Consider the following 17066-nt stretch of genomic DNA (forward strand, 5'->3'; position numbering starts at 1 on the left):
GCATACAAATAAATATCTCTTCAAGACACTGCTTGCATTTCTTTCGGGTATATATCCGTAAGTGGAATTTGCTGGATCATATAGTAATTCTATTTAAAAATTTTTAAGGAGCCACCGCTGTACTGTTCTCCACAGCGGCTGTACCCTTTTGCATTCTCACTAACAGTGCACAAGGGTTCCAGTTTCTCCACATCCTCTCCAGTGGCAGTTTTCTGTTTTTTTGATAGTGGCCATCCTAATGTATGTGAGGTGGTACCTCAGTTTTGCTTTTCATTTCCCTAATGATTAGTGATGTTGAGCATCTTTTCATGTGCTTTTTGGCCTTCATATATCTTTGGAGAAATGTCTATTCAAGTCTTATGCCCATCATTTAATTGGGTCATTTTGTTGTTGTTGAGTGATAGAATTTCTTTATATAACTGGATGTTAATGGCTTATTACATACCTATTTGCAAGTTTTCCCATTCTGTGGGTAGCTGCTTTACTCTGCTGATAGTGTCCTATGATGCACAACATTTTTTAATTTTCATGAAGTCTAGTTTGTCTAGTTTTTCTTTTGTTACCCGTGCCTTTGGCGTCACATCCAAGAAATGATTGCCAAATCTAATGTCATGATGTCATGAAGCTTTTGTCCTATGTTTTCTTCTAAGAGTTTCATTGTTTTAGGCCTTATTAGGTCCTTGACCCATTTTGAGTTAATTTTTGTATATGGTGTGAGGTAAGGGTCCAACTTACTCCTTTCGCACATGGATATCCAGTTGTCCCAGCACCATTTGTTGAAAAGACTGTTCTTTCCGCGTTGAGTGATCTGTTCCGTTGATCTGTATGACCGTCTTTATGTCAGTACCGCACTGTATTGATTGCTGTAGATTTGTGTGAGTCCTCCAGTTCTGGTCTTCTTTTTCAAGATTATTTTGGCTATTTGGGGTCCCTTGAGATTCCATATGAATTTCGGGTGGGTTTTTCTATTTCTGCAAAAAGACGTCATTGGGATTTTGATAGGGATTGCACTGAAGGATCTAAATTTTAATTTGGGAGTCAGAGTTGTTTGTAGCCTCCCAATGTGCATTTTGAGATTACTGCTTACGTTGCTTGTTAGAAACTGCTCACTTATGACAGTTGTATTTTTAGGACTAAGCCTGTGAAGGCCAGATTTTCTTAGACTTAATCATCTCTTCTCTGGTGGTGTATATCTGGACAACTCCTGAAGTCTCACCTTTTAATTTTCCTTTGGGGTTAGATAGCAGTGGTTTTGGGTTAGATACTATGTGCATCGCTACCTTGGAAGGCAAGACGGCTTTGCAGCGATTGGAGGAAGTGAGAGGTGCTGGACTGTTCATCGCGAGCAGCCCTGCCCTGCTTCTCTTGCTTAGAGGAGCCAATCTGAGCAGTCATCAGTACTCTTGGAGCCACTGAATCAAGCTCCTCTGAAATCTTTCCTGTTGGCATCAGGGTTAGAGCTCAGTAAACCGCTATGGCTTTCCTGGGCGCTCTTGGACTCACAATAGACTTTTCCCTTCCAGAATTTGGTGTTCACCTGGCAGAGCTGACCGTAGATCCCCAGGGGGCATTGGCGATCCGTCAGGTAAGTTGAGACTGATTGGCCCAGTTTATAAGTAATTTCCCTTTACTTGGTGGTGAAACTTTCTTATGGGAAAGTGAAAGAATAAGGCCACTTTATAAATAACTTAGAATTTTATACCAGATTTAGATAGACTTCAGATGAATATATCGGGCCGTGTGTATGGTTTGTATGTGTGAAGAGAGTCCTTTTCTTGCTGTGCTCCTTGGCTTACTCTTTTCACAGCTGGCATCAGTCATCTTGAAACAGTACGTGGAGACTCACTGGTGTGCCCAGTCGGAGAGGTTCAGGCCTCCTGAGACCACAGAAAGGGTGAGGAGAGGTACTCGACTTGTCTGCCTGTGGAGATGTGCGGGCCGTTCTGTGACCACGAGGAGCTATCAGAAGGCCGTGGAGTGACTGGTAGCTGGCACTGTGGGAGCCATGTTACAGATGAGAGAGCTCGAGTGCCAGACGGACCTGGGTGCAGGCGCCAGTTTGCCTTTTACTAGCTATGAAATACTCAAAAAATATTTTAACTTGTAAGCTTCAATTTCCTAAATATCTAAAATGCCCCCTTTAAAGAGTTGTTTGAGGGTTACATGAAATAATGTTTCTGCTTAGTCCAGTGCTGTGCAACCACGCTGGGCCCCCAGGAAATTCCGAGGTATAAGGTCTAGAGCAGCACCGTCCATTGGAGCTTCCTGCCGTTGTGGAAACGTTCTGTGTCTATGCTGTCCAGGACAGCTGCTGGTCACGTGTGGGTGCTGAGCACTTAAAATGTGGCTAGGGCAACTGATGAGCTGAATTGTTAACTTCATTTAATTTTAATTAATTTACATTGAAATGGCCGCATGTAGCTGGTAGCTACCATAATGGACAGCATAAGTTTAGAGACCTAGTTAAACTCTCTGGATGAATTACTTGTCCAGTTGGTGTATTGGAGTTTTCCATAGATATGCAGTGTCTTGTACACATTGCTTTTCCAGCACGTGAACTGGATAGGACTCTGCCGCTCACTTATAACCTGGTCTAAGGGCAGGTGGGCTTTTCTCCTCTCCAGGCAAAAATTGTCATCCGGGAGCTGTTGCCCAATGGCTTGAGAGAGTCGATAAGCAAGGTGCGCTCCAGCGTGGCCTATGCGGTCTCAGCCATCGCTCACTGGGACTGGCCTGAAGCCTGGCCCCAGCTCTTCAACCTGCTCATGGGGATGCTGGTGAGCGGAGACTTAAACGCAGTCCACGGCGCCATGCGAGTGCTTACAGGTACTGGAAACCATCCGCTGCTTTTGCTCCTTGGACCCCACGCGTCGCCCTCCCTGCTGCGCCTCCTCCCAGCTCCCAGCTCCCACCTCCACGGCTGTCCTCCCGAATCAGTGGCCCTTCCCAGGGGACGAAGTTGGTGTTGTGCTTCTGCCGCTGCCAGCCCTCCCACTCAGGAAAGGGCCAAGTGTGGCGGTTAAGCACGCAGACTTCAGTTCACAGTCTGGCTTAACCTTGACCCAACCTACTTCGTCTCTGGAGCTTTGAGTTTCCTTGTGTGTAAAATTCCGGTAATGATGGTATCCACCTCAAAGGAACATTTGGTGGTATAGTGAGCTAGTCTATGTAAAGTGACCTGTGGTAGCACACAGTGGATTTTAGCCATTATGATTATCATCATTATTATATATTATTTTTCTACTTGGTTCAACCAAGGCAAAGTTAAGAATAGTCAAGTTGAATTTTTATGGAGGTATAAGAAAGAAGATAAAAACAGTCCCACTCTACAATCCTGATCTTCGTTTGGCCAGCTTAGAAAAATATGTAGTCTTTGGTGTCTTTTCTTTCTTTCTGTTCTGAGAGGTTGAGAGAAATACTTGGACTTTGAGTCCAAGGAGACTTAGTGAACAGCTCTCCTAAGCTTGGCTGACCTATCAGCCCCTCACAGGACCTGTCCTTAAGTACCCCCAGGTGTGGCCTGAGTCTCCCAGTCTCTTGCAAATTCTGCCCTGCTTCCTGTCCCCCATGTGGGGTCACTGCTCTCCTTTGCTTTCAGGGAATCCTTATGTGGACCTTAGCCACTGGGTACTGATCTGTTAGAAACCACATTGCTTTCTGTTTATATAAGTTTGCGAGGGGCTTCCCTGGTGGCGCAGTGGTTGAGAATCTGCCTGCCAATGCAGGGGACACGGGTTCGAGCCCTGGTCTGGGAAGATCTCACATGCCACGGAGCAACTAGGCCCGTGAGCCACAATTACTGAGCCTGCGTGTCTGGAGCCTGTGCTCCACAAGAGAGGCCGCGACAGTGAGAGGCCCGCGCACCGCGATGAAGAGTGGCCCCCACTTGCCACAACTAGAGAAAGCCCTCGCACAGAAACGAAGACCCAACACAGCCATAAATAAATAAATAAATAAATAATAAAAATTTAAAAAAAAAAAAAAAAAAAAAGAAGTTTGCGAAAGTCTCACGCCTGTCTTACCTCCTTCTCCGTGATCTGCTAGCTTACCTGAAAGGTATTCTTACATAGTTAGGAATGCCGCTTCAACCTTTTCTGAGTGTCAGTCAGTTTACTAAACTGATTTGGGCATTTGGGCCCAATTTTACTAGTCCATCTAATATTGATAGTAGATAATACCAGTTCTATGTCCAAAAGCAAATCACCCCTCTCCTTTTGTTTCAGACCCCCTCTTCCTGTGCCCCAGCTGCCTTTTTGCACCACCCAGTGCATTTTTATTGATTACATGTGACAGGTGCTCAGGGCATAGAGCTGACCTACTGAAAAGGTCAAATGCTCCTTGCTCAGACGTTCCCTGCCCTGCTTATCGCCCTTGTTTCTCTTGTACGGCGTATTATTCAGGTGACTTCTCCTACCCCTCTCCGTGGAATGAGCCTTCTAGGATTCTTTATTTACAAGCTCGTGATGCCAAAATATCAATTAACAGACCTGTTTTCTACTAAGGAAAGGAAGCCTATTCCCTTCCAGTCTTCCAACAGAAAGTTCAGCTTCTTCTTTAAAAACCTGGAGAAAAAAATAGTTGTACTTTTGTATATACAGTTGGCTTGCTCAAGAGCCCTTGGTGTGCTTGACTAAGGAAATCATTGTTCGGTGAGAAGACCTTTCTGTCAGCCACAGGGAAGAGCTGGGGAAGTGTGTTCTCCCGCACGCGGGTCGCTGCCAGCCTCCACTGCCCAGTAGCTGCTCCGCGCGCCTTCACGCGAGGCTGGGCCGCACTCCGGCAGCTGCGGCTCCGGTGTGCGTGCAGGGGGCAGGGTACCGGGGTGTGGGCAGGAGCCCAGCAGGAGGATGGGTCTGATTCTCGTCAGGGCTGTTTAAGGTACTGTCCCAGTCTCTCTCATTTAATAAGGCTTCCCACTAAACTTAGCTGTCTGTAAACGACAGCTAAGGCTAATGGTGTGAAGGAAATGCAAACACAGCCGCCAGGAGTTGAAATGAGTGATCCATGAGCCTCAGCTTTCTCTTTGCTCTCAAGGAGCTTTGGAGACTGATGTCGCTGGCGTCCCATGCTTTTTCTGACCTGATGAGTGACTCCAGAAAACTTATTTTGGACTTAAGCTTGTAAAGTGTTGATAAATTGAGTCTATCAAGAATGGTCATGAGAGTAGTGAATGTGGTTGGTTAAGCAGCAGATAAATGAGAGGACACTGGGACTCGAGGGCTTGTATTCCATGCTCAGCGACACAATCCAGAGCCCTGCTCGCTGTCTCGGTGCCTTGTGAGGTTTTGGAAGTGAAGGGAAAGCTAGGACCCACATTTGCCTCACCTTCCTCAAGTCTCATTCCGCGGCCAGGGTGCTCTTTGCCGCCTTCACGGGGTATAAACCCCCTTCTCTTCCTCTGAACAGTGGCCTGACCTCTAGGTCAGTAGGCATCGTCCCCATCTGCAGGGTGGAGCTCAAGCCAGGTAAGTCTGCACAGACTTTACTGTGTGCGTCAGAACAGCTTCTTGGGCAGGGTATTGAAAGTGGAACAAAGGTGAGACGCCTCCAAGTGCACCTGGATGGTGACAGTGGGCACAAACTAGATTAATTCCGAATTTTCCTAAGGCAGCCTCACGAGGATTTTTACACAGTTCCGTTACAGGTTTTCTTTCTTACTCTCGTGTATTCTCCTTTATCTCTGCGTTCTCTTTCCCTTCTAACCAATGATTGGCACTACTTCCGTACGCCAGGGTAAGTCTCCCAGCCAGCGTCTTTCCCTGTGTGCCGCCTAGAAGCAGTTCAACAATTGTCACACGGAATGTCTTTGTAAAGCGGGGCTTTCTTCTCTGTAGAGTTCACTCGAGAAGTCACAGACACCCAGATGCCGCTGGTTGCTCCTGTCATTCTCCCAGAGATGTACAAGATCTTCACCATGGCCGAGGTACGAGTCTCAGCTGCGCCGTCCAGCAGGCAGAGCTGCTCGGGCTCTGGCCGGCCGCCCCCGCTCAGGGGGAGCCCGTTGTGTTGGCTGCCGATCCCCAAACCTGAAGACAGGAACTGACAAAGCCTGAGCTGGGATGATACTCAGGCCTTCACTTACAACTACGAGGACAACCTGTGATGAGAGAGTGAAGTAGCTGCAGTCTCTCCTCACATATCACCCTGCTGCCTGGGTGCTGCCTTGGCCTCTCCCCAGGCAGCCCACCCGAGCCGGCCCACCTCAGCCGAGTACTTGGAAACAAGTCTACCCCTGCACTGCACCCGATAAGCCCTTACTTTACTCTGTATGCCTTTGGTTAAGCTACTCCTCTCCGTCCCCAGCCAAGGGCTGTGTTTTGAAAGAAATACGTTGACCGTGTTGGGGTTTCAAGCCGTACCCAGCTTCGTATTTTTGTCAAATTAACCCACAGAGGCCTATATATAAGGCTGATTCTAATAAGTTCTGACATCGTGCTGCCTTTCATTCTCTGGATTACAGAAGAAGTCTGTCTCCTGGACATGAGTGATTGACATTTCCTGTCTCTCTAGGGGATCCAGTCCCATGTCAGGATTGAGTAGTCACAGTTTAGTCACACACACACGCGCGCACGCACGCACGCACACCCACCAGTCTCATGGCTACACTGTAACTTGTTTCCAGGTGTATGGTATTCGAACCCGTTCCCGAGCCGTGGAGATTTTTACCACTTGTGCCCATATGATCTGTAACATGGAGGAACTGGAGAAGGTGAGTGAGCCTTTAGGTTGGTGACAGACAGCCTGCCTAGAGGTCTTCAGCACAGCAGCGCCGGGACGGACACTCGCCGTGTTGTGGATGCAGTGAATGTTCTGGTTAAATTCCTCGTCTGCATGTAGCTTAGTTTCCTTTCGTCTGAGCCTTATTTTTTCTAACACCCCCTCCTGCATCCTTTTCACGCTAGTCATCACCCAGAACTTCACTGCTCTTTTATCTGTCTCCCATGTGGAACCAGCTAGCTGAAAAATACCAGTCCCTGGGATTGAGAACCTGGCCTTATGTAGTAGCTTTGCAGAAGCTCCTGGTGAGGGGCTGCCGGTGTTGGATACGGACACAGCAGGCCTTGGGGACACCCCCAGTGACCTTGGGGACACGACCTTCTGACTGAGGCCCGAGCCTGAAGGGGTCTGGAAACAGCGTGGGTCTCGGTGTTTGGTGCGTGCACTGAGCCGTGATTCAGTCTGCGTCCAGTACTGACTCTGGTTTCTGCCGCCAGGGTGCGGCCAAAGTCCTGATCTTCCCTGTGGTGCAGCAGTTCACAGAGGCCTTCGTCCAGGCCCTCCAGATACCAGACGGCCCCACGTCTGACAGCGGGTTTAAGATGGAAGTCCTGAAGGTAAACATTTACTGCGATGGAGATGCGGGGGGTTTGAAGAGTGGTCTGAAATCAGTGATTTTTCTCCCATATCACTTGTAACTCTTGGGGTTTTTTCTCTTTAACTTCTCAGGCAGTGACAGCCCTGGTGAAAAACTTCCCAAAGCACATGGTGTCCTCCATGCAGCAAATTCTGCCTATTGTTTGGAACACCCTAACTGAAAGTGCAGCTTTATATCCTTTCCAGAAGGTTGAAGGGACCTGCCACCCCCATAGTTGGGAATCTAGCTTTGGGTCTTAATGTTCATGTGGTTCCACTTTCTTAAAATGTCTACTCCTAGTGTTGGAGTGTACAGCATTCCCTTGTAGAGTATGTCTAAAGCAGACTCCAGATTCTGTTTCTTTACTCTTCATTGTACTTATGTGAGGACAGAAGTAAATTACACAGAGGAAGTAGAAGATCCTGTGGATTCTGATGGTATGTGGTGTGTCTAATCTCAACAGGTGTACCACTTAGTGGGAAAGGGAGCCAGTAAAAGACAGAACAGAGGCAGGAACTTAGAGGCTTCATGCTCTTAAGAGAGTGCTCTCACCAAGTTTCCTCTAAGTGTATTAGATGTGGGGAAATGAGAAGTTGAAAATCATTGATCTGTTCCTCATGGGCATTTGTGTAAGTCTCATGAAATTGTAGAATTTCTGAGTGGAAAATGTGTTCAGTGTTTCTGATTCTTTTTTTTTTTGGAGGGGGGGGGTGCCTCACTGCATGGCTTTTGGGATCCAGTTCCCTGACCAGGGATTGAACCCACACCCTCGGCCGTGAAAGCGCTGAGTCCTAATCACTGGACCGCCAGGGAATTCCCTGATTCTTTTACTTGAAAAACCAAAGTGTACTTAATAGCCTCAAGTTCCTTTCTTTGACTCCTCAGCCCCTTCTTCCATTCCCTGGAGAATAATAATTAGCAAGTGCTTTAACTATTCATTAACTTACAGAGATGATGTAGTTCCTTTCCAGCATCTGTGCTTTCCTTTTGCTTTCTTGTTATTAAAAGCTTCTCTTGTGTGTTTCCTGTAGGCGAAGTCCTGGGCTTTGAAAATCTCGTCTTTAGCATTTTTGAATTTGTCCATGCTCTCCTGGAAAATAGCAAATTCAAAAGCACTGTCAAGAAGGCCTTGCCTGAGTTGATTTACTATCTCATCCTGTACATGCAGATCACCGAGGAGCAGGTAACAACGTGTGGGAGACGGTGACCGGCTTGCATTCAGAGAGTGCAGCCTGCATGTGGGGTCTAAGTCAGGCGAGCAACTGATTTTGAAAAATAGACACCTGAAAAGTAACTTCATGGGAAGTTCTAGAAAGCTTTGATGTCATTATATTGCCGAATCCCTGGGTGTTGGGGTTTTATCAACTCCTGTACTAGGTAATTGGGCTTTCAGAGTACTAATACTTTTACATCTATAGGACCGCCAACCAAAGGCCCAGATATCCAGAAGAGCCTACCTTTCTCTATAAATAGTGAGATATAATAGAGTGCAGATCATTAGCCTGGTTGGTGAATCATTAGACCAGAAAAGAGCATTAAAAAATATGATAATGCCTGTCTCGTATGAACAACACAAGAATGGACATGATTTTCCATTGAATACCCATCAGACCTACTAGACTCAGCAAATTGACGTACCTGGAGGTAACAGCCAGCTACAGTAGGAGGCGCCAGCAGTCAGCCACCTACTGCAGCGGCCTTTGCTGCTCAGCTCATTAAAGGGTGCGCTTCTCTGCATCAAAAAGAGTAGCAGTCTGTTCAAGACAAAAACAAAAGGCTGAACCATTCCAGTGTGTGGATGAAAAGAGGGAACATATGGACCAGATGGGAGCCTCAGAGAGACCTCACTTCATCATCCTTTCAGATCAAAGTGTGGACAGCCAACCCCCAGCAGTTTGTGGAAGATGAAGATGATGATACTTTCTCCTATACTGTTAGGATCGCAGCCCAAGACTTGTTGCTGGTAAGAGGGCCCCCTTGATACTTCAGCCAAATGATCCTGAGCTATTCCTCTTCTTTCTAGATCTCTAACCCAAGCTGAGCAGTGTTGTTGGGTGACTTTGTCTTAGACTTTTGGGGGATAAGAAGAACACCTCGAATGAAGTCTGAGACTCAGGAGTTCCAAAGTCATTGCTCCCAGTTCTGATTTACGTGTAAATATTAGGTGTAAAAATTGTGCAGAGGATAGTGTTCTAATGAGTAAGGGTGGTTGAATCAGGAACTTTTCAGTTTAATTCACTCTTCAGCAAGAATCTGTAGCTCAAACTAGAGGTTGGCAAATTAAAAAAACTTCGATTGCTGAGAGGTTGAACACCCAGACGGCTGCTCATGTTTCTTTGGCTCTGACTGGAGCACAGGACTGTCTCCAGGCTGAGGGTCTGTGAAGAAGCTGCCGCCTGCCGCCTGTCAGGTGCGAGGCTTGTTCTCGTTGTTTCCTTGTTGGTGAGCACTCCTTGTTATCCTGCGGTGTTTCTAAGGCCCCTAGGAAAGACCGCACCAAGTTTCAGCTAGTAGATTAGCCTTGTATTCCCACAGTCAGGCTCCCAGAGAATAAATATCTGGTCCTCTGCCATCCAAAGCTGAATCTCTCATTGACCCCTTAGGCTCTGCTGAATGTAGCCAAAGGGAGCTGTCCATTTCGTGAGCTTCACAGTGCTCGGGCACTGCGGAAATATGGATACTACTTTAACGTAGAGACCTTAATGCAATTAGGGGCTGTGTTCTGAATGTACCTAATTGGGCTTAGCCATGTGTATGTGAAGGAGTTGGAACCATTCAGTGTGCAATGAAGCTTGCAGTTTAATTTGCACAGAAACATTTGTTAGCGCCTCTCCTCCCACCAGGCTGTGGCCACTGATTTCCAGAATGAGAGCGCAGCAGCCCTGGCCGCCGCAGCAACTCGGCATTTACAGGAAGCTGAGCACACCAAGAATGGCGGCACCGGACACTGGTGAGAGTGGGCGGCGGGCGTCCCACTGAGGGACGTGCTCTGGGCGTCAGGTCGGAGGCAGGCGCGTCCTTGCTTTGCATTATCTGTTTTAAAGCAGTTCTTCCCATCCTTAAAACAGTTGGCTAAGATGCTTTTATTTTACCCCGTTTTAAAAAGGTTTGAAAGGAAGGACTTTTGCTTTGTTTTTAATTAGAAAAACCTGTTATTATTAAATTACACTGTTTTCAGTTATAGGTTTAGATCGGAAGAGCAGCTCAGTGCACTTTGAGGTCAGGCTGTGCTGAAATGCCCTTTCCTGAATTGGCTTCCCTCAAGCGTCTGTCTCTTTGGCCGTGGGTTTGTGTGACCAGGCTGTGGTGTCCCTTTGGCAGGTGGAAGATCCATGAGGCATGCATGTTGGCCCTCGGCTCGGTGAAGTCCATCATCACCGACAGTGTGAAGAATGGCAGGATCCCCTTCGACATGCATGGCTTCCTGACCAACGTTGTCCTTGCAGACCTCAACCTCTCAGGTAGGTTTCAGCACCATTCTTAGGCCCACCATCAGCTCAGTTCTGTTGTTCACTTAGGCAGGTAAACCTCGGGGTGAACATTCTTCTTCCACCCTAGAGCTTGAGCTCGTCTGAACCTCTAAACTGCCCAGAGACCTTGACTCAAGCTTCACCAACTGAGAGGCTAGGATTGCCTTGTTCATGGTTCTTCCATGCTGTTCTCTCACACTGTTGTCCCAATCAGCGCTCAAGTCCCGGATGTTTTCTGGAGTCTGAATAGAGTGCAGATTTGGCTGCTCTGCCTTGAGAACTCTGGTGCAAACTCTGTCATTGCAAAGTCCCCACGCCCTCAGGCAGCCTGTGTATGGTTCACCCTTTCTGTGTGCTTCTTGTCAGTTTTCTCAGGCTCTTCTGTCTACATGATTAAAGTGTCCGTTCTCATGTCCACGTTCGCTACTAGCCTTAAAAAGTAGCCTCGACTAGGTGAGCCTGATTTCTCAGCACCGCAGGGCAGCGGCTGAGAGGTGGCGTTGTCTCTGTGTGACGATCTCTGTGCCTTGTTCTCACCCTCAGAGCCCCCAGTGCTGTCTCTGCTTCCTCCCTGAGTACTTAAGTCATGGGACCCCTGCGTCGTCGATGCCGTGTCAGTCCACTCACTGCTTCCTCTCCATAGGATGCCCTCTGGGTAGCTTAAACCATTGGAAAATGTTCTCCACTTCTCCTTAGGCCAGCTGTTATAGGGCATCTCAGGCCGGAGTCACAGAATTAAAATGGTTGAGCATCCAGAGCTCAGGACCCACTGAGCATGTTCCTATTTATTCTGCATTTACCACGTGCTGCATTATGTTGTGGTTGACAAATATGTTTTCTTCTACTAGAATGTAAAATATTTGAGTACAAGCCATGTCTAATATATCCTTTTGCCCCACAGTGCCTGGCACCTAATGGACATAGTATAATCACGTGTTGAATGACAGTGTTGGAATTTCTCAAACCCACTGCATATTTTTTGTAGAACTTGCCCTAGCAAAGCTTTTCTGTACAAGCCATTCTCAAACTTTTTGGTCTCAGGACCCCTTTACACTTTTAAAAATTATCAGTGATCCCAAGGAGATTTTTTTTGTGAGTGACATGTAGCAGTATTTAACATATTAGAAATTAAAACTGAGAAGCTTTCAAAATATAAGAAATGCAAGCATACGTTCCATTAGCTGTCAGAGCCATGGTGTCACACATCAGTAACCTCTGGAAAATTCTACTGTATACTCGAGTAGGAATGAGAATGATAAAAGACAAATAATGTCTTGGTATTGCTATGAAAAGAGTTTTAACTTTTGGGACTTCCAGGCGTTCCTGGATGGTACTCTCCATTATATGAATTAGTATGTAATTATTTGGCACCGTTTGCTAGGTTCTGTTGAATAGGTCCTATCAACTAAATGTTTATTGTACAGGTAACTGAGTTAAGCCCTATGACAGCTGAATATAGTCTCTGTCCTCAAGCATCTTATAACAGGCAGGGGGTAGTATTCCTTACACCAGTGCCTAGAATATCAAAAAATATACTTGTATCATGTTAGAAAGCTAAGGACGTGGGCTTAACGTGGCAGAGATAGTTAGGATTACTTCAGCCCAAGAGATCGGTTAGATAATGCAAGGAGAGGTGAGTGTAAACAAAGCACAGAAATGGCAAAGTCAGATGTTGACTTCCTAGGGAGGGGTGTGTGCCTGAGTTTGGAAGGCACAAAGGGAAATCAGAGGTAATGCTAGAGTCACTGATCTGAGAGGTCCTTGAATGCCGTGCGAATTTAGATGGGCTTTATTGGGTAGGCTGTGGAATTCGTTGACATTTTAAATAAAAGCATGACAGAGCTATAATTTATAGTATTCCAGTAGTGGTCCGAGAGTAGGAAAAAACTGGCCGTGGAGAAGCCATCTAGAGGGCTGACTAGCAGTGCGGTAAGGGGTGGTGGGAGCTGTGGCGGGAACAAGGGTGGGGGCTTTGTAGTCTAGGAATAGTCAAAATGTACTTTGCACATAGTGAAAACTGAGACTAGGGAAATGATTCTGTGCCATAGGTCATACATTTGCTTTTATCTTTCAAGATCATGCTTTTTCTCTCCATTACGTATGTATGTTTGGTGGTATTCAGTTACTGCAACAAACTGAGGAATAGAGGTGGGGAGGAGGGCGGGCAGTAGCAGAAACTTGTATTGTCCAGCCCCTAACTGCTCTCTCTTCCTCCCAGTGTCTCCTTTCCTCTTGGGCCGGGCCCTTTGGGCTGCCAGTCGGTTCACTGTTGCTATGTCCCCTGAATTGATCCAGCAGTTTCTTCAGGCAACAGTTAGTGGTCTTCATGAGACACAACCCCCATCAGTTCGAATTTCTGCAGTGAGAGCCATCTGGGGGTGAGTACACCACCTTAGGACAACGGAAACAGTTTTAAGAGAAAGTTGCTCAGGGTAGAAGTCCCAAACAGCAGCTGTCCAGTGGACTGTGTTGCTTGGAAATTTCTGAAGATCTCCTGCAGAGTGGATTCTGGAAGGACAGGGAAAGAAACCATACCAGAAACAAGGCTTCTGTGAGTCCCGGATACACCCTGTGCCCTTTCACTCCTCGCTCCTTTCCACTTCACTCCAGCTCTGGAGTCATCTAGACCAACTCCCTGTCTTACAGAGAAGCAGAGCCTGAGGCTCCGAGAGATAACTAACTTGCCTAGGGTCGCACAGCAGCGGGTCATAGAAGCGGGCTTAGAGTCATTTGGTTGATTGATTGCCTCTGTATTGGAAACCAAATTTGGGATAATGTAGCCTGGAAACACTGCTTATTTTTTCCCAATTTTACTTCTCTTTGTCACAGCTAGTGTACTAGTGGCTCTATTAGTCCTTTATTTATATTCCTTCTCAGACCACAGGGAGTATTGATGTTTTCAGGAGTATTTTCAAGTCCAAACTTAAGAGTCTCAGTTGAATCCTAAGAATTGCTTGAAACCCTAAAAACGCAGAGTTCACCTCCCACCTGCCTGCGCTACCTCCTTACCTTTTGAAGCAGAGATTGAGGGGTTGGCATTACTATATGTCTTTAGAAAGCATTGCTGCGGGGGGGCGTGTCAGCAAGATGTCTGAGTAAGATGTCCCTCGCTCTTATCCCTCCCACAACAACAATTTGACATCTGTCCAAGCAAGGAGATTGTCAAACTCAGTGCCATCTAAGGACAAGGAGAGCTGTTTTGAGAAGACAAGCCCACATCCCAGCCACTGACTTGCCGACCATAGTCCCGGCTACAGCCCCATTTGGCTTTGGTTCTGTCATCGGCACTGTACACCAAGGGACCCAGGGGGAATCTCACCCACCTGTATGTCAGATAATAGAAACACAGACCTCGGTCCCAGCTGTGGATCTTGACGTGGTCCAGGACCTCCTGGAGAACACTGACTGAGACAGTTACCCACAGATGAGAGAGCCTTTGTTGAAGTCCAAAGCCCAGTGGAGAAGTTCTAGCACACCACTGGAGCAAAAAAAAAATCCAAGATTGGACACTTGGAAGAGGTCAGTCAGTAAAGCCTGGAGGAGGTGACTGCTACTTCAGAAGTGCAGACAGCAGTGCAAGACATAAAGGAATATGAAAAACCAAGGAAGCATGACATCACAAAAGAAACACAATAATGTTCCAGTAACCAACCCCAAAGACGTGGAGATCTGTGATTTATCTTATAAAGAATTTCAAAACAGCCATTTTAAGGAGCTCAATGAGCTACAAGAAAACACAGAAAGACAATTCCATGAAATTAGAAAAACAACTCACAGACAAAATGAGAAGTTCAACAAAGAGAGAAATCATAAAAAAGAACCAAACAAATTCTGGAGCTGAAGGATACAGAGAATGAAATGGAAAAATGCAGTAGAGAGCATCAGTAGCAGAATGGATCAGGCAGAAGAAAAAGCCTGTGAAATAGAAGACAGAACCTTCAAAATCATCCAGGCAGAGGAGGATAGAGAATAAAGAATGAAAAAGAAGGAAGAAAACGTGAACTGTGGGATATCTTTAGGAGGAGCAGTCTACGAATTATTGGAGTCCCAGGAGAAGAGAGGGAGAAGGGGCAAAAAGCTTTTTAAAGAAATAATGGCTGAGAACTTCCCAAATCTGAGGAGAGATTTGTACCTCCTGGTTATAAAGCTAATATATCACCCCAAAATTTCAATCCAGGGTGATCTTCTCCAAGACAAAATGTAGTAAAAACTATCTAAAATCAAAGACAAAGAGGGAATTTTCAAAGCAGCAAGAGGAAAAAACTTTTCTCTCATGCAAGGAAACTCCCATAAGGCTAGCAACAGATTTCTCAGCAGAAACTTTGCAGGACGGGAGACAGTGGGATGGTATATTCTAGGTGCTGAAAGAAAAAACTGCCAACCAAGAGTGCTTTAGCTAGGAAAGTTGTCCTTCAGAACTGAAGACAAGATAAAGACTTTCCCAGACAACAAAGCTGAAGGGGTTCTTCACCACTAGACCTGCCGTACAAGAAATGCGAAGAGGAGTTCTTCAAGTTGAAATGAAAGGATGCTAATTAATAATGTGAAAATATATAACACACTGATACAGGTAAGTATATAATCGATTCGGAATACTCTGATACTGTAATACCGTGGTGTGTTAACCACCTAACTCTAGTATAAAGGTTAAAGGATGAAAGTGTTAAAAATAACTAGCTAAATACTTTGTGATTATTATTATGAATACACAGTATAAAAGGAGTTAAATCGTGACATCAGAAACATTAAAGGAAGAGAATAAAGGGGTAGAATTTTTGTATGCAGTCAAAGTTAAGTTGTCAGTGTGAAATAGACTATCATATCTATAAAATGTCTTATGGTAGCCACAAAGCAAAAATCTATGATAGATGCACAAAAGATAAAGAGAAAGGAGTCAAAGCATTCCACCATGGAAGATCACCATTCACAAAGGAAGACAGCCAGAGAGAAAGGTCAGGGGAACAGGGAACTACAGAAGAGCCAGAAAACAATTAATAAAATGGCAGTTAATAAAATGGGCTTACTTATCAAAAATTACTTTAAATATAAATGGATTAAATTCTCCAATTAAAAGTCAAAGTAGCTGAATGGATTGAAAAAGAAGACCCAACTATATGCTGCCTAAAAGAGACTATAGGTTTTAGTACACACATAGGCTCAAAGTAAAGGGATGGAAAAAGATATTCCGTGTATGTAGAAACCAAAAGAGAGTGAGGGTATCTGTACTTTTATCAGACAAAGTACTTTAATTCAGAAGCTGTAACAAGAAACAAAGGTCATTATATGATAAGGGGGTTAATTCATCAGGAAGATACAACAATTATAAATATATGTGCACCTGCCATCAGAGCACCTAAATATATTAAGCAAATATCAATATCTGAAAGGAGAAATAGACAACAGTACAATAACAGCAGGAGATTTATACCCCACCCTCAACAATGGATATGCTCATCCAAACAGAAAATCAATAGGGAAACATTGGACTTAAACTATACTTTCAACCAAATGGACCCAACAGACATACAGAACATTCCATCCAGCAGCAGCAGAACATACATCCTTCCCAAGCATGCATGGAGCATTCTCCAGGATAAGTCATGAAGCAGGTTTTAGTGAATTTAACATTAAAATAATACCAAGTATCTTTTCTGATCATGTTGAGATGAAACTAGAAATCAGTTACAGTAGGAAAACTGGAAAAATCACAAATATATGGAAATTAAACAACACACTTCTAAACAACCCGTGGATCAAAGAACTCAAAAGAGAGAGCTAAGAATATTCTGAGGGACTTCCCTGGTGGTGCAGCGGTTAAGAATCTGCCTGCCAATGCAGGGGACACGGGTTCGAGCCCTGGTCTGGGAAGATCCCACAAGCTGCAGAGCACCTAAGCCCGTGAGCCACAACTACTGAACTTGTACTCTAGAGCCCGCGTGCCACAACTACTGAAGCCTGTGCGCCTAGAGCCTGTGCTCCACAACAAGAGAAGCCACCGCAATGAGAAGCCCACACACTGCAATGAAGAGTAGCCCCTGCTCACCGCAACTAGAGAAAGGCCACGCACAGCAATGAGGACCCAACGCAGCCAAAAATAAATAATAAATTAATTTTTAAAAATGATAAAGATATTCTAAAACACACGAAAATGGAAAATACAAATACCAAAACTTATGGGATGCAGCAAAAGGAGTTTTAAGAAGGAAGTTTATAGATAAAAACACCTACATTAAGAAAAAAGA

At 45.5% G+C, this 17066-nt stretch overlaps 1 protein-coding gene across 7 annotated transcripts in view; it reads left to right on the plus strand.

The window, feature by feature from the left end:
* Positions 1-17066, plus strand: part of IPO9 (importin 9) — a 46583-nt gene that overhangs the window by 15609 nt on the left and 13908 nt on the right. For 5 of the 7 annotated variants that reach the window (XM_036848591.1, XM_036848582.1, XM_036848609.1 and 2 more), the window contains 13 exons: positions 1524-1585; positions 1808-1894; positions 2625-2826; positions 5835-5923; positions 6623-6709; positions 7215-7334; positions 7447-7547; positions 7733-7791; positions 8386-8537; positions 9219-9317; positions 10198-10304; positions 10676-10815; positions 13043-13202. In XM_036848591.1, the coding sequence (XP_036704486.1) occupies positions 1524-1585; positions 1808-1894; positions 2625-2826; positions 5835-5923; positions 6623-6709; positions 7215-7334; positions 7447-7547; positions 7733-7791; positions 8386-8537; positions 9219-9317; positions 10198-10304; positions 10676-10815; positions 13043-13202 (1465 nt within the window). The remainder of the gene's footprint in view (positions 1-1523; positions 1586-1807; positions 1895-2624; positions 2827-5834; positions 5924-6622; positions 6710-7214; positions 7335-7446; positions 7548-7732; positions 7792-8385; positions 8538-9218; positions 9318-10197; positions 10305-10675; positions 10816-13042; positions 13203-17066) is intronic. The other 2 variants (XM_036848600.1, XM_036848626.1) reach the window with 1 other exon arrangement.

The sequence above is a fragment of the Balaenoptera musculus genome, chromosome 1 (assembly GCF_009873245.2).
Source record: "Balaenoptera musculus isolate JJ_BM4_2016_0621 chromosome 1, mBalMus1.pri.v3, whole genome shotgun sequence".
Lineage (NCBI taxonomy): Eukaryota > Metazoa > Chordata > Mammalia > Artiodactyla > Balaenopteridae > Balaenoptera > Balaenoptera musculus.